The 21,689-nt window shown below is 42.8% G+C and overlaps 1 protein-coding gene across 1 annotated transcript; it reads right to left on the reverse strand.

Moving 5' to 3' along the window:
- Positions 1-7,895: 7,895 nt before the first annotated feature.
- Positions 7,896-17,770, reverse strand: NHLRC1 (NHL repeat containing E3 ubiquitin protein ligase 1). The gene has a single exon (XM_010596191.3). It carries the CDS (start codon positions 17,768-17,770, stop codon positions 16,580-16,582), a length of 1,191 nt encoding a protein of 396 aa, XP_010594493.2. The 3' UTR covers positions 7,896-16,579.
- Between the last annotated feature and the right edge of the window lie 3,919 nt (positions 17,771-21,689).

A 21,689-nucleotide genomic window follows, 5' to 3' on the forward strand; every position in this document is an offset into this window, starting at 1 on the left:
GGCAGCATTTCGTTCTGTTGTACATAGGGTTGCTAGGAGTTGGAACTGACTTGAAGGCACCTAACAACATACCTGTGGATATAATCCTATTTGGAAATAGGGATTTCTTTGTAATGCTAATGAGGCCATAATCAGTGTAGGGTGTGTCCTAAAGTCCTTTTGAGTTACAAGGAGCAGCCCAGACACAAAGACAAAAGAGCACAAATGGAGGAAAATAGATGCCATGTGAAGATCACTGAAGAATCGAGAAACACTGGGGTTGTAGAAGCTGAGGCAAGGACCTTCCCCCAGAGCCAGCAAAGAGAGAGCTTTCCCCTCTAGCTGGCGCCCTGAATTCAAACTTCTATCCTCCTAAACTTTGAGAAAATAGATTTCTGTTCTTTAAAGCCACCCACTGGTGGTATTTCTATTGTAGCAGCACTAGGAAACTAAGACCCATGCTTATCATCAACTTTCCAGAATCTGATTTCTGACCTATTCTTGTATATAATATTGAAATTTTGAAATGGACATTGATGGGTGTTAGTAAAGTTTATTCAGGAATTTTGGGATCTAGAGCTAGATCTCTGCCTGTCAATAATTCACATGTGGACTTTGAAATTGCTTGCTTGACTCTGTGGTCACCGTAATGACACCAAAACCCTAATTTGTATTCTTGAAACTCATCAAAAGAGAGACTTGTGCATAAAACATGCCTCAGTTATAGAATAAATGTGAAAATGTTTGGAAAGAGTGCAAGGAGAAGAGAAGTCACGGGTATTCGTTTAGCTGGATCAGTATTAATGTTGGTTCCATACTCACCTACACCTACAATGATACTCCCAATGTTGTCATTAGGTCTTTGAAGAACCTTGAAAATAGAGGGTTTTTGATTGTGAACACTACAAATGAAGATAAATTCTATTCATTGTACAAAACATATGCAAAATTACTGCTATAGTCTTGAGGCTACAACACAGCAAATGTAGAAAAGACAGAAGGACACCATATGAATTGAACTGAGCTCCCCAAAACATGTGTTAAATTTCTGGTCCTTGCACCTGTGCATGAGATCCTAGTTGGTGGAAGTAAGGTCTTCTTTTGTATTGAAAAACCTAGTGGAATAGTGGTTAACAGTTTGGCTGCTAACCAAAAGGCCAGCAGTTCAAATCTACCAGGCACTCCCTGGAAACACAGTTTTACTGTGTCCTACTGTGGCACTGGGTTTTTTTTTTTTTTTAACTGTATCACTATGAGTTGGAATCGACTCAATGGCAATGGAGTTGGTTTCTTTTTGTTTTTGTCATGGTGGAGCCTTGGTGGTGCAGTAGTAAAAGAGCTTAGCTGCTAACCAACAGGTCTGCAGGCCGAGTCCATCCGCTGCTCCTTGGAAACCCTACAGGGCAGTTCTACTCTGTCTTATAGGGTCTCTATGAATTGAATCAACACCATGACAATGAGTTTGGGCTTTTTGGGGTTTTGTTATGTTACTGAGGCCATACCAGCGTCGTGTGTACTCTAAACCTAATCACTTATGAGTTACAAACAGACCAGACCCATTCCTTGGAATATATCCTAGAGAAATAAGAGCCTTTACATGAACAGATATATGTGGACCCATGTTCATTGCAGCACTGTTTACAATAGCAAAAAGACGGAAGCAACCAAGGTGCCCATCAATGGACAAATGGATAAATAAATTATGGTACATTCATACAATGGAATACTACATATTGATAAAGAACACTGATGAATCCGTGAAGTATTTCATAACATGGAGGAATCTGGAAGGCATTTTCCTGAGTGAAATTAGTCAACGCAAAAGGACAAATATTGTATGAGACCGCTATTATAAGAACTCAAAAAACAGTTTAACCAGAGAAGAAAATATTCTTTGATGGTTACGAGAGAGGGGAGAGAAGGAGGGACAGAGGAAGAGGGGTTTTCACTAATTAGATTGTAGATAAGAGCTATCTTAGGTGAAGGGAAAGACAACACGCAATACAGGAGAGATCGGCACAACTGGACTAAACCAAAAGCAAAGAAGTTTCCTGAATAAATTGAATGCTTTTAAGGCCAGCATAGCAGGGGCGGGGGTTTGGGGACTATGGCTTCAGGGGACATCTAAGTCAATTGGCATAATAAAATCTATTAAGAAAACATTCTGCATCCCACTTTGGAGAGTGGCTTCTGGGGTCTTAAACTCTAGCAAGTGGCCATCTAAGATGCATCCATTGGTCTCAACCCACCTGGAGCAAAGGAGAATGAGGAACACCAAAGACACAAGGTAAATATGAGCCCAAGACACAGAAAGGGCCACATACACCAGAGACTACATCAGTCTGAGACCAGAAGAACTAGATGGTGCCCAGCTACAACCAATGACTGCCCTGACAGGGAACACAACAGAGAACTCCTGAGGGAGCAGGAGGGCAGTGGGATGCAGACCTCAAATTCTCATAAAAAGACCAGACTTAATGGTCTGACTGAGACTAGAAGGACCCCGGTGGTCATGGTCCCCAGACCTTCTGTTAGCCCAAGACAGGAACCATTCCCAGTGACAGGTGTTGGACTGGACTATAGGATAGAAAATGATACTGGTGAGGAATGAGTTTCTTGAATCAAGTAGACACATGAGACTATGTAGGCAGCTCCCTTCTGGAGCATAGATGAAAGGGTAGAGGGGTCAGAAGCTGGCTGAATGGACATGAAAATAGAGGGTGAAGAGAAGGAGTGTGCTGTCTCATTAGAGGGAGAGCAACTAGGAGTATATAGCAAGGTGAATATAAATTTTTATATGAGAGATTGACTTGATTTGTAAACCTTAAGGAACAATTAAAAAAAAAAAAAAGACCAGAATAAACTGAGACATAAACATGTGGAAGACAGATGCCACGAGAGGATCACCTATAAGCCCTGAAACTCCGAGGAAACAAGGAACATCCAGGCCTACCAACAAGTAAGGAATTGACACAGCCAACACCCTCATTTAGGCTTTTAGCTTCCAGATGTGAGAAAATAAATTTCAATTCTTTAAAAGCACCCACTTGTGGTGCCTTTAAAGCAACTAAAGAAGATGGAAGGGATACACGCAGTCACTGCACCAAAAAGAACTGGTCAATGTTTAACCATTACAGGAGGTAGCATATATTAAGAACCGACAGTATTGAAGGAAGAAGTCTAAGCCGCACTGAAGGGAATGGCAAAAAACAAGGCACCAGGAGCTGATGGAATACCAATTGAGATGTTTCAACAAACAGGTGCAGCACTGGAGTACTTACTTATCTATGCCAAGAAATTTGGAAGACAGCTTCCTGGCAAACCAACTGGCAGAGCTCCATACTTGTGCCCAATGGATCACCACTCACCACTGTGGATATAGGGAAAGAAGGCCAAAGTGGCAGAGCTAGGGCAAAGCTGGGACCAAAATGTTGTATCCATGTTGGGGAGATGGAGCTGAGGATAAGAACCGGATCAAAGCTGTCAATCTTTTCTAGATGGGAGTCAGTAAGAAGGTCTATGCATTGGATGGCAGACCTCAGGAACCAGACAGGAAACCTTTTAACTAGCAGCCTCTAACACTGCTCCTACTGGGGCAGGAAGCAGCTTCAGAGTGTGCCAGCAGGAGAGCTGTAGGTGGGAGCCCATTCTCCCCATGAGAGAGACGGTAATGAGTGGCTGGAAGAGAGAGTCTGGAACCCAAGGGAAGGTCAGATCCTGACAGGAAGCCTTTCATTGATGGTGATGATGTGAAGAGATGGATGCTAAGTATTATTCATAAATTATTTGGGAAGTTTCACAACAAAGATAGGATCTTATAGAAAACTGAACACATCCCCTGGCCAAAAAAAAAAAATCACTTCTTAACTGAGCTGTGATACATTCTATAAAATCAACACACTGTTGAGTTGGAGAAGCTATTCTGGTCTTTCTATCTAAGTGATGAGTACCTGGATTCAAAACTAAGGTTCCAGATTTCTCTCATACTGTTTCTCAAAATTAGTCAATGATTCTGACCTTTTTAACACGCCCATCTATTAAACATAACCACCAGGTGAAAGCTTGCAATCTCTTTATCTTAAATATTTTGCCTTTACTTGGTCCCTTAGGGGTATTTGCAGAAGCTATGCTGCCTGAGTTACTGAAGTTGGGTACGAGGAGGACTCAGGCGATACCTTCAATGCCATGGTGGCTAGAAAAACCTTGATCCCTCAGTGCTTGCTGGCAGGTGCTAAGCATCACAAGATGCCAAGAGCAGAGAAGAAGGCAGGAGGATACCTTTAAGGACAAACATGTCTGAACTGTTGTTGTTGTTAGGTGCCGTCGAGTCAGTTCCGACTCATAGTGACCCTATGCACAACAGAACGAAACATTGCCCGGTCCTGAGCCATCCTCACAATCGTTGTTATGCTTGAGCTCATTGTTGCAGCCACTGTGTCAATCCACCTTGTTGTGGGTCTTCCTCTTTTCCGCTGCCTCTGTACTCTGCCAAGCATGATGTTCTTCTTCGGGGACTGATCCCTCCTGACAACATGTCCAAAGTATGTAAGACGCAGTCTCGAAGGAGGATTCTGGCTGTACTTCTTTTAAAACAGATCTGTTCTTTCTTTTGGCAGTCCACGGTATATTCAATATTCTTTGCCAACACCACAATTCAAAGGCATCAATTCTTCTTCGGTCTTCCTTATTCATTGTCCAGCTTTCACATGCATATCATGCAACTGAAAACACCATGGGTTGGGTCAGGCGCACCTTAGTCTTCAAGGTGACATCTTTGCTCTTCTACACTTTAAAGAGGTCCTTTGCAGATTTACCCAATGCAATGCGTCTTTTGATTTCTTGACTGCTGCTTCCATGGCTGTTGATTGTGGATCCAAGTAAAATGAAATCCTTGACAACTTCAATCTTTTCATCGTTTATCATGATGTCGCTCATTGGTCCAGTAGAGAGGATTTTTATTTTCTTTACGTTGAGGTGCAATCCATAATGAAGGCTGTGGTCTTTGATCTTCATTAGTAAGTGCTTCAAGTCTTCTTCACTTTCAGCAAGGAAGGTTGTGTCATCTGCATAATGCAGGCTGTTAACAAGTCTTCCTCCAATCCTGATGCCCCGTTCTTCTTCATATAGTCCAGCTTCTTGGATTATTTGCTCAGCATACAGATTCAGTAGGTATGGTGAAAGAATACAACCCTGACACACACCTTTCCTGACTTTAAACCAATCACTATCCCCTTGTCCTGTCTGAACAACTGCCTCTTGATCTATGTAAAGGTTCCTCATGAGCACAATTAAGTGTTCTGGAATTCCCATTCTTCTCAATGTCCATAATTTGTTATGATCCACATAGTCAAATGCCTTTGCATAGTCAATAAAACACAGGTAAACATCCTTCTGGTATTCTCTGCTTTCAGCCAGGGTCCATCTGACTTCAGCAATGATATCCCTGGTTCCACATCCTCTTCTGAAACAGGCCTGAATTTCTGGCAGTTTCCTGTCAATATGCTGCCACTGCCGTTTTTGAATGAACTTCAGCAAAATTTTTCTTGTGTGTGATATGAATGAAATTGTTCTATAATTTCCACATTTGGTTGGATCACCTTTCTTGGGAGTAGGCATAAATATGGATCTTTTCCAGTCAGTTGGCCAGGAGGCTGTCTTCCATATTTCCTGGCATAGACGAGTGAGCACCTGCAGCGCTGCATCTGTTTCTTGAAACATCTCAACTGATATTCCATCAATTCCTGGAGACTTGCTTTTCGCCAATGCCTTCAGAGCAGCCTGGACTTCTTCCTTCAGTACCATTGGTTCCTGATCATATGCCACCTCTTGAAATGGTTAAACATCGACTAATTCTTTTTGGTATAATGACTCTGTGTATTCCTTCCATCTTCTTTTGATGCTTCCTGCATCATTTAATATTTTCCCCATAGAATCTTTCAGTATTGCAACTCGAGGCTTGAATTTTTTCTTCAGTTCTTTCAGCTTCAGAAACGTTGAGCGTGTTCTTTCCTTTTGGTTTTTCCATCTCCAGCTCTTTGCACATGTCATTATAATACTTTGTCTTCTCGAGACGCCCTTTGATATCTTCTGTTCAGTTCTTTTACTTCAACAATTCTTCCTTTTGCTTTAGCTGCTCCACGTTTGAGAGCAAGTTTCACAGTCTCCTCTGACATCCATCTTGGTCTTTTCTTTCTTTCCTCAATGACCTCTTGCTTTCTTCATGTATGATGTCATTCCACAACTCTTCTGGTCTTCAGTCACTAGTGTTTGATGAGTCAAATCTGTTGTTCACACGGTATCTAAATTCAGGTGGGATGTAGTCATGGTCCTATTTTGGCTCTCGTGGATTTGCTCTGATTTTCTTCAGTTTCAGCTTGAACTTGCATATGAGCAATTGATGGTCTGTTCCACAGTCCGCCCCTGGCCTTGTTCTGACTGATGATATCGAGCTTTTCCATCGTCTTCTTCCACGGGTGTAGTCAATTTTATTTCTGTGTGTTCCATCTGGTGAGGTCCACGTGTATAGTCGCCGTTTATGTTGGTGAAAGAAGGTATTTGAAATGAAAAAGTCGTTAGTCTTGCAAAATTCTATCATTTGATCTTCAGCACTGTTTCTATCACCAACGCCATATTTTCCAACTACTGATCCTTCTTCTTTGTTTCCAACTTTCGCATTCCAATTGCCAGTAATTACCAATGCTGGAAGATGAGTGTCTGAATTAGGGAAATATATGTTATGTAAATTTGACTTCTCCTCATATAATATCTCTGATTGTCATGATGATGGAAAAGGGCTCAATATCAAAAGGGAATTATAACATATTTCAATGTGGGAAGTATTTCATTATAAAATATACATGCTTTGTTCAAAATGTATACTTTTGAGCTGGGTAAATGTTTATAGATTTACTATTGTAGTGTTCAGCTAAATGAAAAAAAAGCAATAAGATATTCTCAGATGCTCAGAAACACACCTGCTATTTTGTCTTCTTTATATCACCCCAGAATCCTGACTGGCAACAGCTACAGAAAAAGAAGATCCTGGTATTGGTAACACAGAGTCAACACAGGCTTAAACACACAGTTTACTTTTAGCTTGTTTTGGATGAAGTGTCCAGTATTTATGGCATTAATCAGTCTGGAATTATAAGGTGATATCATCTCTTCTAATATGCCTTTTCTATCATGGCTGTGAAGGAGCCCCAGCGGCACAGTGGTTAAGTACTCTGCTGCTAACCAAAAAGGTGGCAGTTTAAACCCACCAGCCTCCCCACGGGAGAAAGATGCGGCGGTCTGCTTCTGTAAAGAGTACAGACTTGGAAACCCTATGAAGCAGTTTTACTCTATCCTATAGGATCTCTATGAGTCAGAATTGACTCAAAGGCAATGGGTTTTTAATTATTGTGGCCATTTCAGGTTATCTCTTCCTCTTCATAGTGCTTTGTTCATATGTTTACATAGTGCTCACCATTCTGTATTGTTTTTTCCTGGTTATCTTGTCCATCTCCAAACCAGACCATCAGTGCCTTGAGGGTAGGGACCAAGTCCATCTTTAGACCAACTCTATCTTTATATTGCCAGAGCCTAGGGCAACCTTTGGTTCTGTTATACTTAAGGTCACCATGAGTGACTTGACTGCAATTAACAACAAAAACAAGGAGCATATCACTTAAGCAATGTGAGCACATAGGACATATTTACTGAGTAAATTCTTGCACCTCAAAAAATCAAAGAAATGTAAAAGATATTCTTTAAATTGATAAACTTTCTGTTCCAGTATAGTTGCATTAGCTCCAACTGCTCAATTTTCCCACAGAAAACAACTATAAACTATGGATCTAATACAAAAACAAACAAGAACAGTTAGCTGGAAAATAACCAGGCACTGGAGAGCAACCAAAAGCAAGCACATTTTGGAGAAGAACTGAGCCTTGGAAGAAGATGACATGGAATGGGTTTCCCCACTTTCATGGCTTCTAGCCTTAGAGATTGCCATGTTCTGCACCACATGGGTGACGACAATTCCAACAGAAAACACTTTGTCTTTTTTGCCTATCTATAAGTGATGCAATTTAAAGACATAGATATGTTGAAAATAAATGGAGGAAAAAAGATATATCATGCAAACAATAAGCATTAGAAGGCTGGAGTGGATGTATTAATATAACACAAACTAAGACAAAGAATATCATCAGAGATAAAGAGGAACATTTTATAATATAAAAGCATCAATTTATCAGAAAGTTATTACAATCCCAACTGTGTATGTGTCTAGAGATAAACCAAAAAACAAAACAAAACAAAAAACCAAACCCAGTGCCGTCGAGTCGATTCCAACTCATAGCAACCCTATAGGACAGAGTAGAACTGCCCCATAGAGTTTCCAAGGAGTGCCTTGTGGATTCGAACTGCCAACCCTTTGGTCAGCGGCTGTAGCACTTAACCACTATGCCACCAGGGTTTCCTGTCTAATAATAGAGTTTCAAAATACATGAAGCAAAAATTGGTAGAATTAAAGGGAGAAGTAGACACTCCATCAACATTAGGGGAGATTTTAGCATCCTTTCTCAGCAATTGATAGAACTAGAAAAAAAAAGTAAAAGCATAGGTCAGATAAATAATACTATCAACCATATGGATCCCTGGTGGCACAGCGGTTAAGAGCTCGGTTGCTAACCAGCCACTCCTTGGAAACACCATGAGGCAGTTCTACTCTGTCCTATAGGGTTGCTATGGGTTGGAACTGACTCGATGGCAATGAGTTTTTTGTGATTTTATCAACCATATTAACCTAAATTAATATTTACAGAACACTACATTTTATATAATACTTGTTCTTTCAAATGTACACAGTATGTTAATCAAGGTAATCCACATAGTAAAAAAAAAAAACTGGACCATAAAACAAATCTCAACAAATTTAAAAGTACTGAAGTCATTCTAAGTATGTTCTTTGACTATAGTGGTATTAAATTACATACCTTTAACACGTTATGCAGGAAAACTCCAAATATTTAGAAATTAAATAACATCTTTTAAAGAATCATTGGATCTAAGAAGAAATCACAAGGGAAATTTTTAAAAATACTTTGAGCCAAATGGTAATGAAAATATATCATCTGTGGGATGCTATTATATCTGTGGTGAGAGGGAAATTCCTAGCTTTCAGTGTGTAGATTAGAACAGAATAAAGGTCTAAAATCAATGATCTAAGGTTCCACCTTAAAAAGCTAGAAAAAGAAGAGCAAATTAAACCCAAAGTAAGTAGAAGGAACATAAGAAGAACCAAAACAAACCAAAAACCCACTGTTGTTGAGTCTATTCTGGGGAATAGAAAAGCAGACAAATAGTAAAGAAAATAAATCCAAAAGCTAGCTATTTGAAAAGATAAAGAAAACTGATAACTCCCAGCCAGACTGATCAAGAAAAATAAAGAGAGAGAATACATATTACCAATATCAGAAATGAGAGAGGAATTATCACTACAGACCCTATAGACATTTGAAGGCTAGAAAGAACATGTTATAAACAACTTTATTGCCAACAAATTCTACAACTTAGGTCAAATGAAATTTCTTGAAAAATACTATTTACCAAAAGTGACACAATATGAAGTAAAAAACTGAATAGCCTTATATCTAGTAAAGAAACTGAATTCACACACACACACACACACACACAAATCTTCCAACAAAGCTTCAAGTTCACAAGATTTCACTGGTTGAATTCTATAAAACTTTTAAAGAAGAAATAACACTAACATTACACAAATTATTTCAGAAAATAAAGGAGAGAATACTTCCTAACTTGTTTTATGAAGGCAGCATAACCCTAATACCAAAACCTGAGAAAGACACTATCAAAAAAGGAAATTGATAAACTTCATAGATGATAAAGAAATGCATTTGTTTTACTTGTACAGATAATGCTTCTAGCAAGTTTGTTGTTAGGTGCCATGCAGTCAGCTCTGACACATAGTGACCCTATGTACAACAGAATGAAACACTGCCTGGTCCTGCGCCATCCTCATAATCATTGTTATGCTTGAGCCCATTGTTGTAGCCACTGTGTCAGTTCGTCTCATTGAGGTTCTTCCTCTCTTTTGCTGATCCTCTACTTTACCAACCATGATGTCCTTTTCCACGGACTGGTCCCTCCTGATGACATGTCCAAAGTAAGTGAGTAAGTCTTGCCATCCTTACTTCTAAGGAGCAATCTGGTAGTACTTCTTCTAAGACAGATTTGTTCCTTCTTCTGGCTGTCCATGGAACATTCAATATTTTTCACCAACACAACAATTTAAAGGCGTCAATTCTTTTTTCGTCTTCCTTATTCATTGTCCAGCTTTGGCATGCATTTGAGGCGACTGAAAACACCATGACTTGGGTCAAGTGCACCTTACTCTTCAAACTGACATCTTTGCTTTTTAACACTTTAAAGAGGTCCTTTGCAGCAGATTTGTCCAATGCAATGTGTTCTTTGATTTCTTGACTGCTGCTTCCCTGGGCGTTGATTGTGGATTCAAGTGAAACGAAATCCTTGACAACTCCAATCTTTTCTCCATTTATTGTGATGTTGCTTAGTGGTCCAGTTTTGAGGATTTTTGTTTTCTTTATGTTGAGGTGTAATCCATACTGAAGGCTGTAGTCTTCGATCTATATCAGGTAAGTGCTCCAAGTCCTCTTCACTTTCAACAAGCAAGGTTGTGCTGTCTGCATAACCAAGTTGTTAATGACTCTTCCTCCAATCCTGATGCCCCGTTCTACTTCATTTAGTCCAGCTTCTCAGATTATTTGCTCAGCATAAAGATTGAATAAGAATGGTGAAAGGATACAACCCTGATGCACACCTTTCCTGACCTTCAACCTAATCCAGTCCTTTTACCTATACAGGCTTCAGTTTCCAGTCTTGTAATTTGAGGCTATTCCAGTAGAAAATACCTAAGTTTCCTTGCAGTCCTAAAACTCTGTGGCTGGAAGCATAATTTTATATTATCATTTTATAAGTGATTTTAGGTTTTGGTTAGCTAGTTTTATGACATTTTTAGTCAAACCAATGACTGATTTGACCAGGGTCCTTTGTCAGAAAATTAGCCCTCAATTATATCATTATTTCTGGGGGAAAATATAAGCTGCTCTTCAACTACTGTCATGGGCCTACTGTATGTTATAACTTACACCTTATCAGTCAACAAATGTCTGTGGGTGGGCTGCCCACACCCATACATTGCTCATGGGAAAGGCAGAAGTCTCTTTAGGTACCCATTATTGACCAAAATTAACCTTGAGATGATTTCAACAGTGCCTCAAGTACACCACCAGGTGAGTGACACAGGAACTCTTTGAGTTCATGCTCTTCCCTCCAGATGAAGCTGACATCATCTTACTTTTAGCTTGTTTTGGATGAAGTGTCCAAAACAAGCTAAAAGTACTGCCTGGTACTCTAGTACTGCCTGGTACTAGAGAGCTAGCATACTGGTGTCTCTCCTTTTCTTGGTCTGACAAAAGACATGACTCATGAAGACTCAGGCAACCCCATACCTCCAAGTCCTGTGCACTTGGGTGAAGATGGAAAAGTGGTGACTGAGACACAAAGTTCTTCACCCAAACCTGACCCAGGCTACCACAGTCACCATAATGCTTCTGCAATGAGTCACTCCACAAACCCACCACAAACTCTTTTAATTCTAGACCAGCTTCCCCAAGCTACCCACTTCCCTTTTATCAGAAAAAAAAAAAAAGGAATAGTCTAGAAAAAATTCTTGACGAAAAAATCTATTAATTCAACAACATCAACAAAAATTTAATGCTTGCTATGTGTCAGACACTGTTCTAGGCACTGAGGACGCAGCTGTGAACAAGAGGTAAACATCTTTGCCTTCACTGAGTTTACATTCTAGATGATAGAAGCAGACGAAAACATTTTTTTCAATCCTCCTCCCTACCTTTTAAACATATTCCAGCCCGTCATCATCTGTCTTAAAATGGGGCATCTGAAAATTGAGCAAAAGCTCCATCCACACAAGAGCTGTTACTTCCATGACCTGGCATTCTCAACCCCATGCTTCTATGCTCATTGTGACTCACACCACAGTGAGTTGCTCGTACGGGTGGAGAGTACCACTCTAGAACCAAGCACAGGCCCACTCTAGCCTCCCTAAGCCATTCCCCTTCCAATGGGGCAAGGAGCTCACAGGGGCAAAGGGTAGTATTCTCCTGGCACCCATGACCCCTTCTAGACTACGCTCTGGGTACCCTGGGCTCTCTGCCATACATCCTGAGCCCATTTCCAGCATCTCTGCAGGCTGCTCTCTGCCTAATTTTCTTCATATTTCTCAATTCAAAATTTAAAGGACAAAAATCTAATTGGATCTTCTCACAGTCTTTTGGGAAAACCTCTTCATCCCAGGCCATTTCATAGGCTACTTTCTGGTCTAATTAATACATTTGGTACCACATCATTCATGCATTGGCTCTCATTCAGTCAGGTGTGCACCTCTAGCCAGTCAGCTATTGCTGGAGGTCATGCAGTAGGAAATATGGCTGCAGAGGGCTGGTTTATCAGCAGGGGCTGTAGGAGGGGCAGACAATATGACTGTCCAATACAGTAGTTGTGGTGAGTCTCGACAGCCTATCATATTTTCTACACATTCAAGTTCTACTCCTCATTAACCATGCTATACCACCATAGTATACCACTATTAGCAGAACCCTGAAAACCAAACCCACTGCTGTCAAGTCAATTCTGACTCATAGTGACTGCCTAGAGAAGAAAAAGCAACAAAGCATGTATATATAGTATATATATACATAGCAAGACTTATCTGAAGGAAATGGCTTACACAGTTGTAGAGGCTGGCAAGTCCCACCAAGTCTGTGGCTTCAGGCATCGGGCTGGAGGTTTCTCTTGACTCATGTAACTGCAGGGGCTGACAACCTGAGATCCACAGGTCAGGCAGCTGGCCACTGGCTCACAGCTGTGAAGGCTGAGGAATCCAAGATCAGCAGGTAAGATGGCAGGCTGCTGGCCCAAGTCCCAAGAAATGGAGGTCAGAGGCAATGAGCCAAATGCAGGATCCAGAGCAGAGTAGGAGCTGGGGCCCTGAATTTGGACATCTAGCCTCCTAGACTGTAAGAGGATAAATTTCTCTTTGTTAAAGCCACCGACTTGTGGTATTTCTGTTACAGCAGCACTAGGTAACTAAAGCAGAATTTGGTACTAAGAGAGTGGGGTGCTGCTCTAACAGATACCTACAGTGTGGAAGCAGTTTTGGAATTGAGTAATGGTTAGAGGCTGGAAGAATTTAACACTGCCTACTCGATGGCACTGCGGTTTTTTGTTTTTTTTTTTAATAGTAAAAGCCATTGCCTCGAGTTCATGCCAAGTCACAGACAGCCTATAGGACAGAGTAGAACTGCTCTCACAGTGTTGCCAAGGAATGCCTGGTGGATTCAAACTCCTGACCTTTCAGTTAGCAGCCATATTTCTTCACCTCTATGCCAGCAGGGTTTCCAAGGCTGTAATCTTTACAGACTGCCACATCTTTCTCTTGCTGAGCAGCTGGAGGGTTTGAACCACTTACCTTACAGTTAGCAGCCGAGCACTTTAACCACTATGCCATCAAGGCTCCTAGCAGAGCACTAGCTACCAGTACACATTTCTTCTTTCAGTGGCAGGAGTTGGAGGTTATTAAACCTGCTATCAGCAGCGGTTCTTCCTCATTTTTCTGAAGTGCATGGTATACTGCTTCTTCCTCAAAAGATGTGTAATTCACTTTCTGTGGGGCCTGCACCCCACTGAACAGGAAAGGTCTAGATAAGGCACTGGCAAAGTGGTGACAGGTTTGGGGCCTGAGCTAGACTTGCTAGGGAGGAGATTTATGAATCTGATTTAAGGCCCTCAGAAAATGCCAAGGAAAAAGATTGAGAAAACCAAGTCAGGTGACAAGGCCAAAAACAGGAGACAATCCAATAATCAAGAATTGGGCAAAACTGGAACAGATGGTGAGTGATGTGAGAACTGCCGAGACTGGAGCCAACATGGCTGTGTTTGCTTTTCTGGACTCACCAGGTGGGCAGGGCTGCCTAAAGGCCTATCATTCCATCTCTTCTCCATCGCCTTGGAAATTTTACTTTCCGCTGGGACTACTTCTTCCTGCCTATCTCAGATCTCTCCTGTCTCTTTAATAGCCTGGAGTTCAATGTGCTAAGTTTCTCAAGCCCTTTAAGCAGTTTGCAATGAAAGAACTAAATCTGGGAGAGGAATTTAGCATCTGCTTTTTACAGGTCACTGGAGCTTTGCAGTCTTCCCCAGGGAAATGTTGCTCCTTTGTGGATTATGCCATTCCTGGGAAAAGCTGCTTCCCAAACTTCATGCTGCATATTCTGCTCCACCCCACCCCACCCCTGAGGCTGATAACCCACAAGTAGAGGTAGCAATTAACAAAGTAACTTGTCAACACATCTCTGATACTCTCACCATCACCCCAATGGCTCACACCCCTTTCTTCTGGCTTGGCAATCCACAGTAACAAGTGATACCTCGCTCACATACCTCCACACGTGTTGCAATCGCCACACCTTTACCACGAGTATTGTCTGAAAAAGACATACATACAGCTTCATAGTCATAGATGATTCCGTTGATCATTCCAAATAGGGAAATTCCCTTGAATTGGCTCAACTGCTCTGAGACAATTAAAATGCCATTGTTCCTAAAGTCAGCATTTGTAAGATCATGGTGAAGTACAAATAATGCTGAACTCGCCAGTGACCAAGTCTGACGCCACATCTCCACCTGGGACAACTTTTCTTGATACGCAACTCAGAACATCTGTAAAGTCACCAGCCTAAGGGTGACTTCTATGGGTGGGATGTACGCGTGTGTGAGGCGGCGGTTATCCCTGGAATCTCTGTTTAGGACACATTTACAAATGGTGGTCCAGAGTGCCTGAAAGCTTACTATTAGTGCTATATGACAAGAGCATTGGAAAAAAAAAAAGGGGGGAGGGGGGCTTGTGGGCTGGCATGGGAGCCAAACTCAAAAGGATCAATTTATACTCTTCTGGAACATATTCACATTTTGGGGGCTGTCTCTAGTATGTACATTATGTCTATAAAACCTCTTCGTTTAATAGAACCCAGTTGCTGATAAAGTACTAGCTATTTCCTAAAGCAAACCCTCACCTTTCAAAACCAGTATTTTCTCCCTGAGGAAATGTCTCGAGAGCATTTTTGCTGCTGCTTCTGAGGTCCCAGTTACTTGGTCCTATTCAAACAGCCCTTAACACTGAGTAGTTTACACTAGCTAAAAACATACCACTGGCCACTTCACCTGAAATTTCCACCTATTCAGCTATCGAAGTAGGTGCAACATTAAGCAGGTTATTATGTTCGAAGAGGATCAACTTCAAGAAGTTATCTAAGTGCTTAGTAGTGGTCTGAATGCTGATTTAGGATCAGGCAAGCTGTTTACGGAGTACAGAACGTTTGCAACAAATGAGACACATTCAAATTGCACAAAGGAAAACTCCATCACAAAGTGCTTCAGGTTACAAAAAGGCAGGCAAAAATCATGTCTGTCAGGAACCTATCATGGTGCTTTATCTCCTTATTAACATAAACATATAACAGGAGTATCATCCGGCCTTCTGACTTTAGCACCGCAGAGTGGCTTAGAACTTACGCCAACATAGCTGTTTGTCAAACAATGAACCAAGTTCATATTTCCTGAGTGCCTATAGTAAATTGGGAAAAAAAAAAAGTTGCCATGGAGTAGACTCAGACTCATGGCAACCCCATCTGTATCAGACTAGAACTGTGCTCCATAGGGTTTTCAGTGGCTGATTTTTCAGCAGCAGATTGCCAGACCTTTCTTCCAATGTGCCTCTGGGTGGACTCAAACTCTCAACCTTTCGGTTAACAGCTGAGCACATGAACTATTTGCACCACCCAGGGACTCCATAGCAGAGGAGATACAGGCACAAACAGACACATTTACCTTTTGAATAATAAGCAGTTCGATGACCTTCTTGATCCAAGTAACTCAGGATCCACAGTAACTTCACCATATGCACCATCAAAGGAGTTGCAAGTTAAATGGAACTGAGGCTTTCATAAAATCTTTTTGTGCAATCCATCTAACAAATTAGCTACTTGTAAAAAGAGTGCACATGGAAACACTAGCACTTGTACATTCACAATTCATTTTCACACCGGTTACCTTATTTCAGACCAAGACGTTTTGGAGTCAGAATGGACTTCAAACAGTGGCCGTCACATTAAGATGTGACCTTGGAGAAGTCACTTAAACTCTCTGGGCCTCAGCTTCCTCATCTCCAGAAAGGGGTTAATATAGAAACTACCTCCCGTGTAGCTGTAAGGATTAAATGAGTTACTGTTTGCAAATCTCTTAGCACAGGGAGTACACACTCAGGAAATGGTAGATTTAATTATTATTGAATAATTGCCACAACCTCTGTAAATTTGCCAGGGAGTTGTATTTGCCCTCTTAGATAGCTGAAATTAAGTGGCTGATCCAGGGCTGAACAATTCATTAGTGGCAGCACCAGGGCTTCTGATCCCAGACCCCGGCCACCCGCTCACCCCCAGTCAGCCTTAAAGACTTTTACAGAATGGACAGCGGCATCCAGCACAAGCAAAGAATTCTCCTTGGTGTAGGTCAGGGCCACAGGATGGGAGAGGCCTTGAGTGACAAGGGGCATCAGTCCTGGAAATTCCTCAGGCTTTCCTAAGCATAGGACAGCTTGACTAGAGGTATCGGTAACAATCACATTTCCCTGGTGATCAAAGGTCACTGCGGAGGCGGTTATTTTAGAAGGAAAGAAGAGGCTCAGCCCAAAGGAATCCACCTGGTTGATGAACTGCATACTTGCGCTAAACACCTTCACCCTGGTGCTGCATGCTCGGGTCCCCCTCGAAGCCAGGGGGTGCTCTAGAACCGCAATGGCCCCAGTGAGCCAAGACACAGCCACCCCTCGGGGACTGCACAGATGAGCATATATCCTCTCAGCTCTCTGCAGGATCCCTTGCAGAAAATCGACTTCCAGGAGATGCAGGGACCCTGCCTCCGCATCAGTCACCACGACCTCATTTTCGGGCGTGGTAGCCACACCCCAAGGTAAGGAGAACTGGCCCCCAATGACGAGCTTGATATGGCCAAAAAAATCAAACACTTTGATGGAGCGGTCGCCGGCGTCGCTGACAACCACATGGCAATCGTTGGTGACGGTGACATCGAGTGGGTACCTAATGTCTTGGACAGCCTCCCCTTTCTCTCCAAACTGATGGGCACACCCTCCCTGGGAGTCAAAGACCTTGACCCGCCTCTTGCCGTCGTGCACCACCACGACCCGCCCCGTCTTGGGACAGAGCGCCAGCCCGGTGGGGTTGACCAGGGTCCCCCAGCCGCCGAAGGCCTGGTGACAGGTGAGGACCCCGGGGGCGCAGGGAAGGGCGTGGGGGGCGGCGGGAGCCGGGCGAAGCGCGTGGCCCAGGAGCTCCAGGAGGTGCAGCACCGGCAGGCAGTCGCTGGTGTCGCAGCCCCGGCAGGCTCGCCGGCAGAAGGGGCACTCGAGGGCCAGAGTCCGCGGATGCGCCAGGGCGGCCACGCAGGCCAGGCAGACCACGTGGCCGCAGGGCAGGTTGCGCGGGCGCCGCTGCTGGCTGTGGCCGAACCTCTCAAAGCACACCTTGCACTCGAGCAGGCTGGTCTCGGCCTCGCGCACGAGCTCCCGCAGCGCCGGCCCGCTCCCCGAGGCCTCCGCACCCATCGCGCGGCCCCGGGCGCTCTCCGCCGCGCCGCCCCCACACCGCCCTCTGCCACGGTCACGAGGCGGCGCGACCGGGCTGACGTCAGGCGAGGCTGGCAGATTGGCCGCCGTCTGCTGCCCCCTGGTGGACTCGCGCAGGAGCTGTTTCCTGAGGACCTGCTATTGGGACAATTCACAAGACGTATCAGGGTTCTGCCTATAATCTTCACAACAGTTATATATGAATTATCTCCATTTTACAGGTGAGGAAGTAGGCCTACTGAGGGCAGTGAGTTGCACCTCATCACCCAGCCTACAAGCAGTTAAGCAAGATCTCGATGCCAGGCTTCCAACCTTTGGTGCCCAGCAATCTTGCCAGTTCGCAGAGCTGGGTTCTGGGTGTTAGGGCTGACATGGTCTGTTAACTCATGGTGCTTATGATCTCATTGGGAAAACACAGACGATTGAGAGAAGTTAAAATCAATAGGGCGAGGCAGGTGTGCATTCCTCTTTTGTGCCACCTATCACACTTGAAGTAACCCAAAAAACAAACCCATTACTGTCAGTTGATTCCAACTCATAGCGACTCTGCAGGACAGAATAGAACTACCCCATAGGGTTTCTAGGGCGCGGCTGGTGGATTCAAACTGCCGACCTTTTGGTTAGCAGCTGTGGCTCTTAACCACGGCGCCACCAGGACTCCGCTTGTAGTAAGGTAGATGCTTAATGAATACTTGTAAAATAAATTCATGTATGAAAGAAGGAATGTTATAGGACAATACCAGAAGTCCACTAGGTGAGGGAGTGTCGGATGGAGGAGCCACGGCTGAGAATGTCTCCTAGAGGAATTTGATGAGATAAAAAAACTGTTCTTAATTCATATAGAACTCACTGCCCTGTTTTAGACGGTTTACATAGATTATCTTATTTAAAACTCAAGACAGTACTATTATTTTTATCACTCCTTTGGTTAAGTATTTCACCCAGGGTCACACAGCTAGGAAGTGGCTGGGCTGGGATTTGGAGCCAGGCAGTTCATTTGCAGAGTCCACATCCTTAACTGCAGGTAGGAATCTCCTGGCTCTCACCTTCAGCGGTTTAATTGCTCTGGGCTGTGAGCTGGGTAACTGGGGTTTTTAAAAGCTCCCCCAGGTGATTACAATGTAGTTCCCAACCTCAGTCAAGGCCAAAACCAGACTAAAAATAGGTCCCCAAATTTTTAAACAAGAGACAGCATAACCTCCCTCGGGAGTCCACTGTGGTACTAAAATGTCTCATTTTCAGACTTTTTGCCCCAAATGGGTTCCATGATGAACACCTTCCTTGGCAAAATCACATATGTTGGATCATTTCTCTTCATTGGAAGGTCAGGATCAGGATCTTATTTGCTAGACTTGCAGGAGAACAGGGGACTTCCTCTCCTGTTAAAACCTCTGGAGACAGTTTTAATGTAAGACAAGAAAGAACATTTTACCAAGTGTACATATAATTCAAACATTGTATATCAGGACACAATAACAAGTGCTACATTTCAGACTACAATTCCATTACATGTAAATAACAAACACACCCATGCTAAACAGACATTTCTTTCTGAAGTAACTTCTATGTTAAGTAAGATATTCAGGATACCAACAATGGAATATTTTTGTACCTAAAATATAAATAAAATCAATCAAAGTGCATAGGATACCACCAAGGCAGGACTTAACAACAGGAAGAAAATGTATATGGGGACTGGACCCTGTGCTAGGAAAATGCTTTAGAAGCATTAAGTCATTTAGTTATTTTTATGTAAATAATGCCCGCCTTCTAGGTTTGTTTGCCAACCACTCCCTCCCGAGAGGTATTTTTATAAGCGCGCTATGCTATTTCTTTTTATGGGAACTCTGACAGCCGCTAGTTGGTTTTTATAAATCCTTAAGGTCAAGCCCCAGTGTACCTGTCACATCACGGTCTCTTTCCAAGGGGACCTGCCCAGAGATCCCTGAACCACTGACCTTTCTGTTAGCAGCCGACTGTTTTACAACTCGTTGCCAACTGTGGCTGGGCTTCAACTCTGCAGGGACAGTCCGCCAGCCTGAGTGGCTCAGAAGAGAGGAGCCAGCCAGCTCGGCAACTTTGCGCTCTCCCTCATCATCCTGCCTTCCTGTTGATCCTTTGCTGCCCCTGCAGGGAACCTGTAGTACTGCACTACACTGCCGCTTTGTTACCCTGGGATTCCAGCACAACCATGCCACAGGAGCACACAGAGGCAGGTGTTTAGCGAGGCGAGGCAGTACAAGTGGCAATAAACCTGACATGTTTAAGAACGTTCCTAGTAACCACTCTATTGCTTGGTAGACAGTGCAGCAGTTCTGGAAAGCGCTGTGGCACATATTCAGACGATCTGCCCTAATGATTGACTTTGAAGAGTCCAACGGTGTCTTGAACCTGCTACCATTTAGTCGATTCTGACTCATGACGACCTGGCAGTGTTTTGTTCTGTTGTACGTAGTGTCGGTGTGAGTCGGAACCGACATGATGGCACCGAACAACAGTAACAATTGTGTCTCGCAGGAGGAGATGTGTTAGTCTGCTCCAGTAAGGATTACAGCCTTGGAAACCCAATGAGGTGGTTCTACTGTGTCCTAAAGGGTGGCTATGATTTGGAATAGACTCGATGGCAATGGGTTAGGTTTGGTTTGGGTTTAATGGTGCTAACGGTGCCTTAAGTTCCCTAGGAAACCCTGGTGGCGTAGTGGTTAAGGCTATGGCTGCTAACCAAAAAAAAAAAAAAAGGTGGGCAGTTGGAATCCACCAGGCATTCCTTGGAAAATCTATGGGGCAGTTCTACTCTGTCCTATAGGGTTGCTGTGAGTCGGAATTGAATCAAGGGCAATGTGTTTGGTTTTTGGTTTTTTGGTTAGTTTCCTAGGTGGCACACATGGTTTATGCTCATCTCATGTGCTAACCTAAAGCTTGGTGATTTGAACCCACCCAGCTGTACTGTGGAAGGTTACAGCCAAGAAAACCTTACAGAGCAGTTCTATTCTGTAATACATGGTGTTGCCACGAATCAGAATCAACTGGACGGCAATGGGATTAATTTTTTGTTTGTTTGTTTTAATGATGTCTTAGTTTCCTAGTGCTGCTGTAACAGATATACCACAAATGAGTGGCTTTAAAGAACAGAAACTTATTTTCTCACAGTTCTAGAGGCTAATAGCCCAAATTAGGATCTCGGCTGCGTCAATACCTTCCTTGTTGGTGGTTCTGGACATTCCTTAGTTCTTTGGCTTGTAGATGAGCCTCACATGGTGCCTGTCTTCCCACCATGTATGCATATCTTCGTGTCTATTCTGGTCTTTTTATAACTCAGGAGTGATTAGATTTAGAACCCACCCTACTCTGGTATCTAATTAACATAACAAGGAAAACTCTATTTCCAAACAGTACTACATCCACAGGTACAGGGGTTAGGAGTCCAGTGTATTTTTTGTGTGTGTGTGTGAGGGAATTAAGGCATTTTTCAATTGCACAAAGCTTTAGAATTAAAAATTATTTAGGCTTGAGTATTTCACAATTTAGGATTTCACTTATATGAAACACCTAAATTAGGCAAATGTATAGAGACAAAGTAGATTAGTGGTTACCAGGGGCTTTGGGGAGGCAAAAATGAAAGTTATTGCTTGAAGGGGCTCTGGGCTTCTGTTTAGGGTGATGTCTAACTTTTGGAAATGGATAGTAGTGATGGTAGCACAACATGGTGGAAGGAATTAATTTCATTGAATTGTATGCTTAAAATTGGCTAAAATAGTGAGCTTTTTGTTATACAGATATTTTACCATAATAAGATTACAATTTTTTTTAAAGGCAACATGAGGGATACTTGTGGTGATGAAACTGTTCTGTATCTTGACTTAAAAAAGACATGTGATAAAACTGTATAGAACTAAAC

Source organism: Loxodonta africana, chromosome 1, assembly GCF_030014295.1.
Source record: "Loxodonta africana isolate mLoxAfr1 chromosome 1, mLoxAfr1.hap2, whole genome shotgun sequence".
NCBI lineage: Eukaryota > Metazoa > Chordata > Mammalia > Proboscidea > Elephantidae > Loxodonta > Loxodonta africana.

Bases quoted from the DNA above. Each gene is read 5' to 3' on its own strand.
- NHLRC1 (XM_010596191.3), bottom strand. From the start codon at position 17,770: ATGGGTGCGGAGGCCTCGGGGAGCGGGCCGGCGCTGCGGGAGCTCGTG.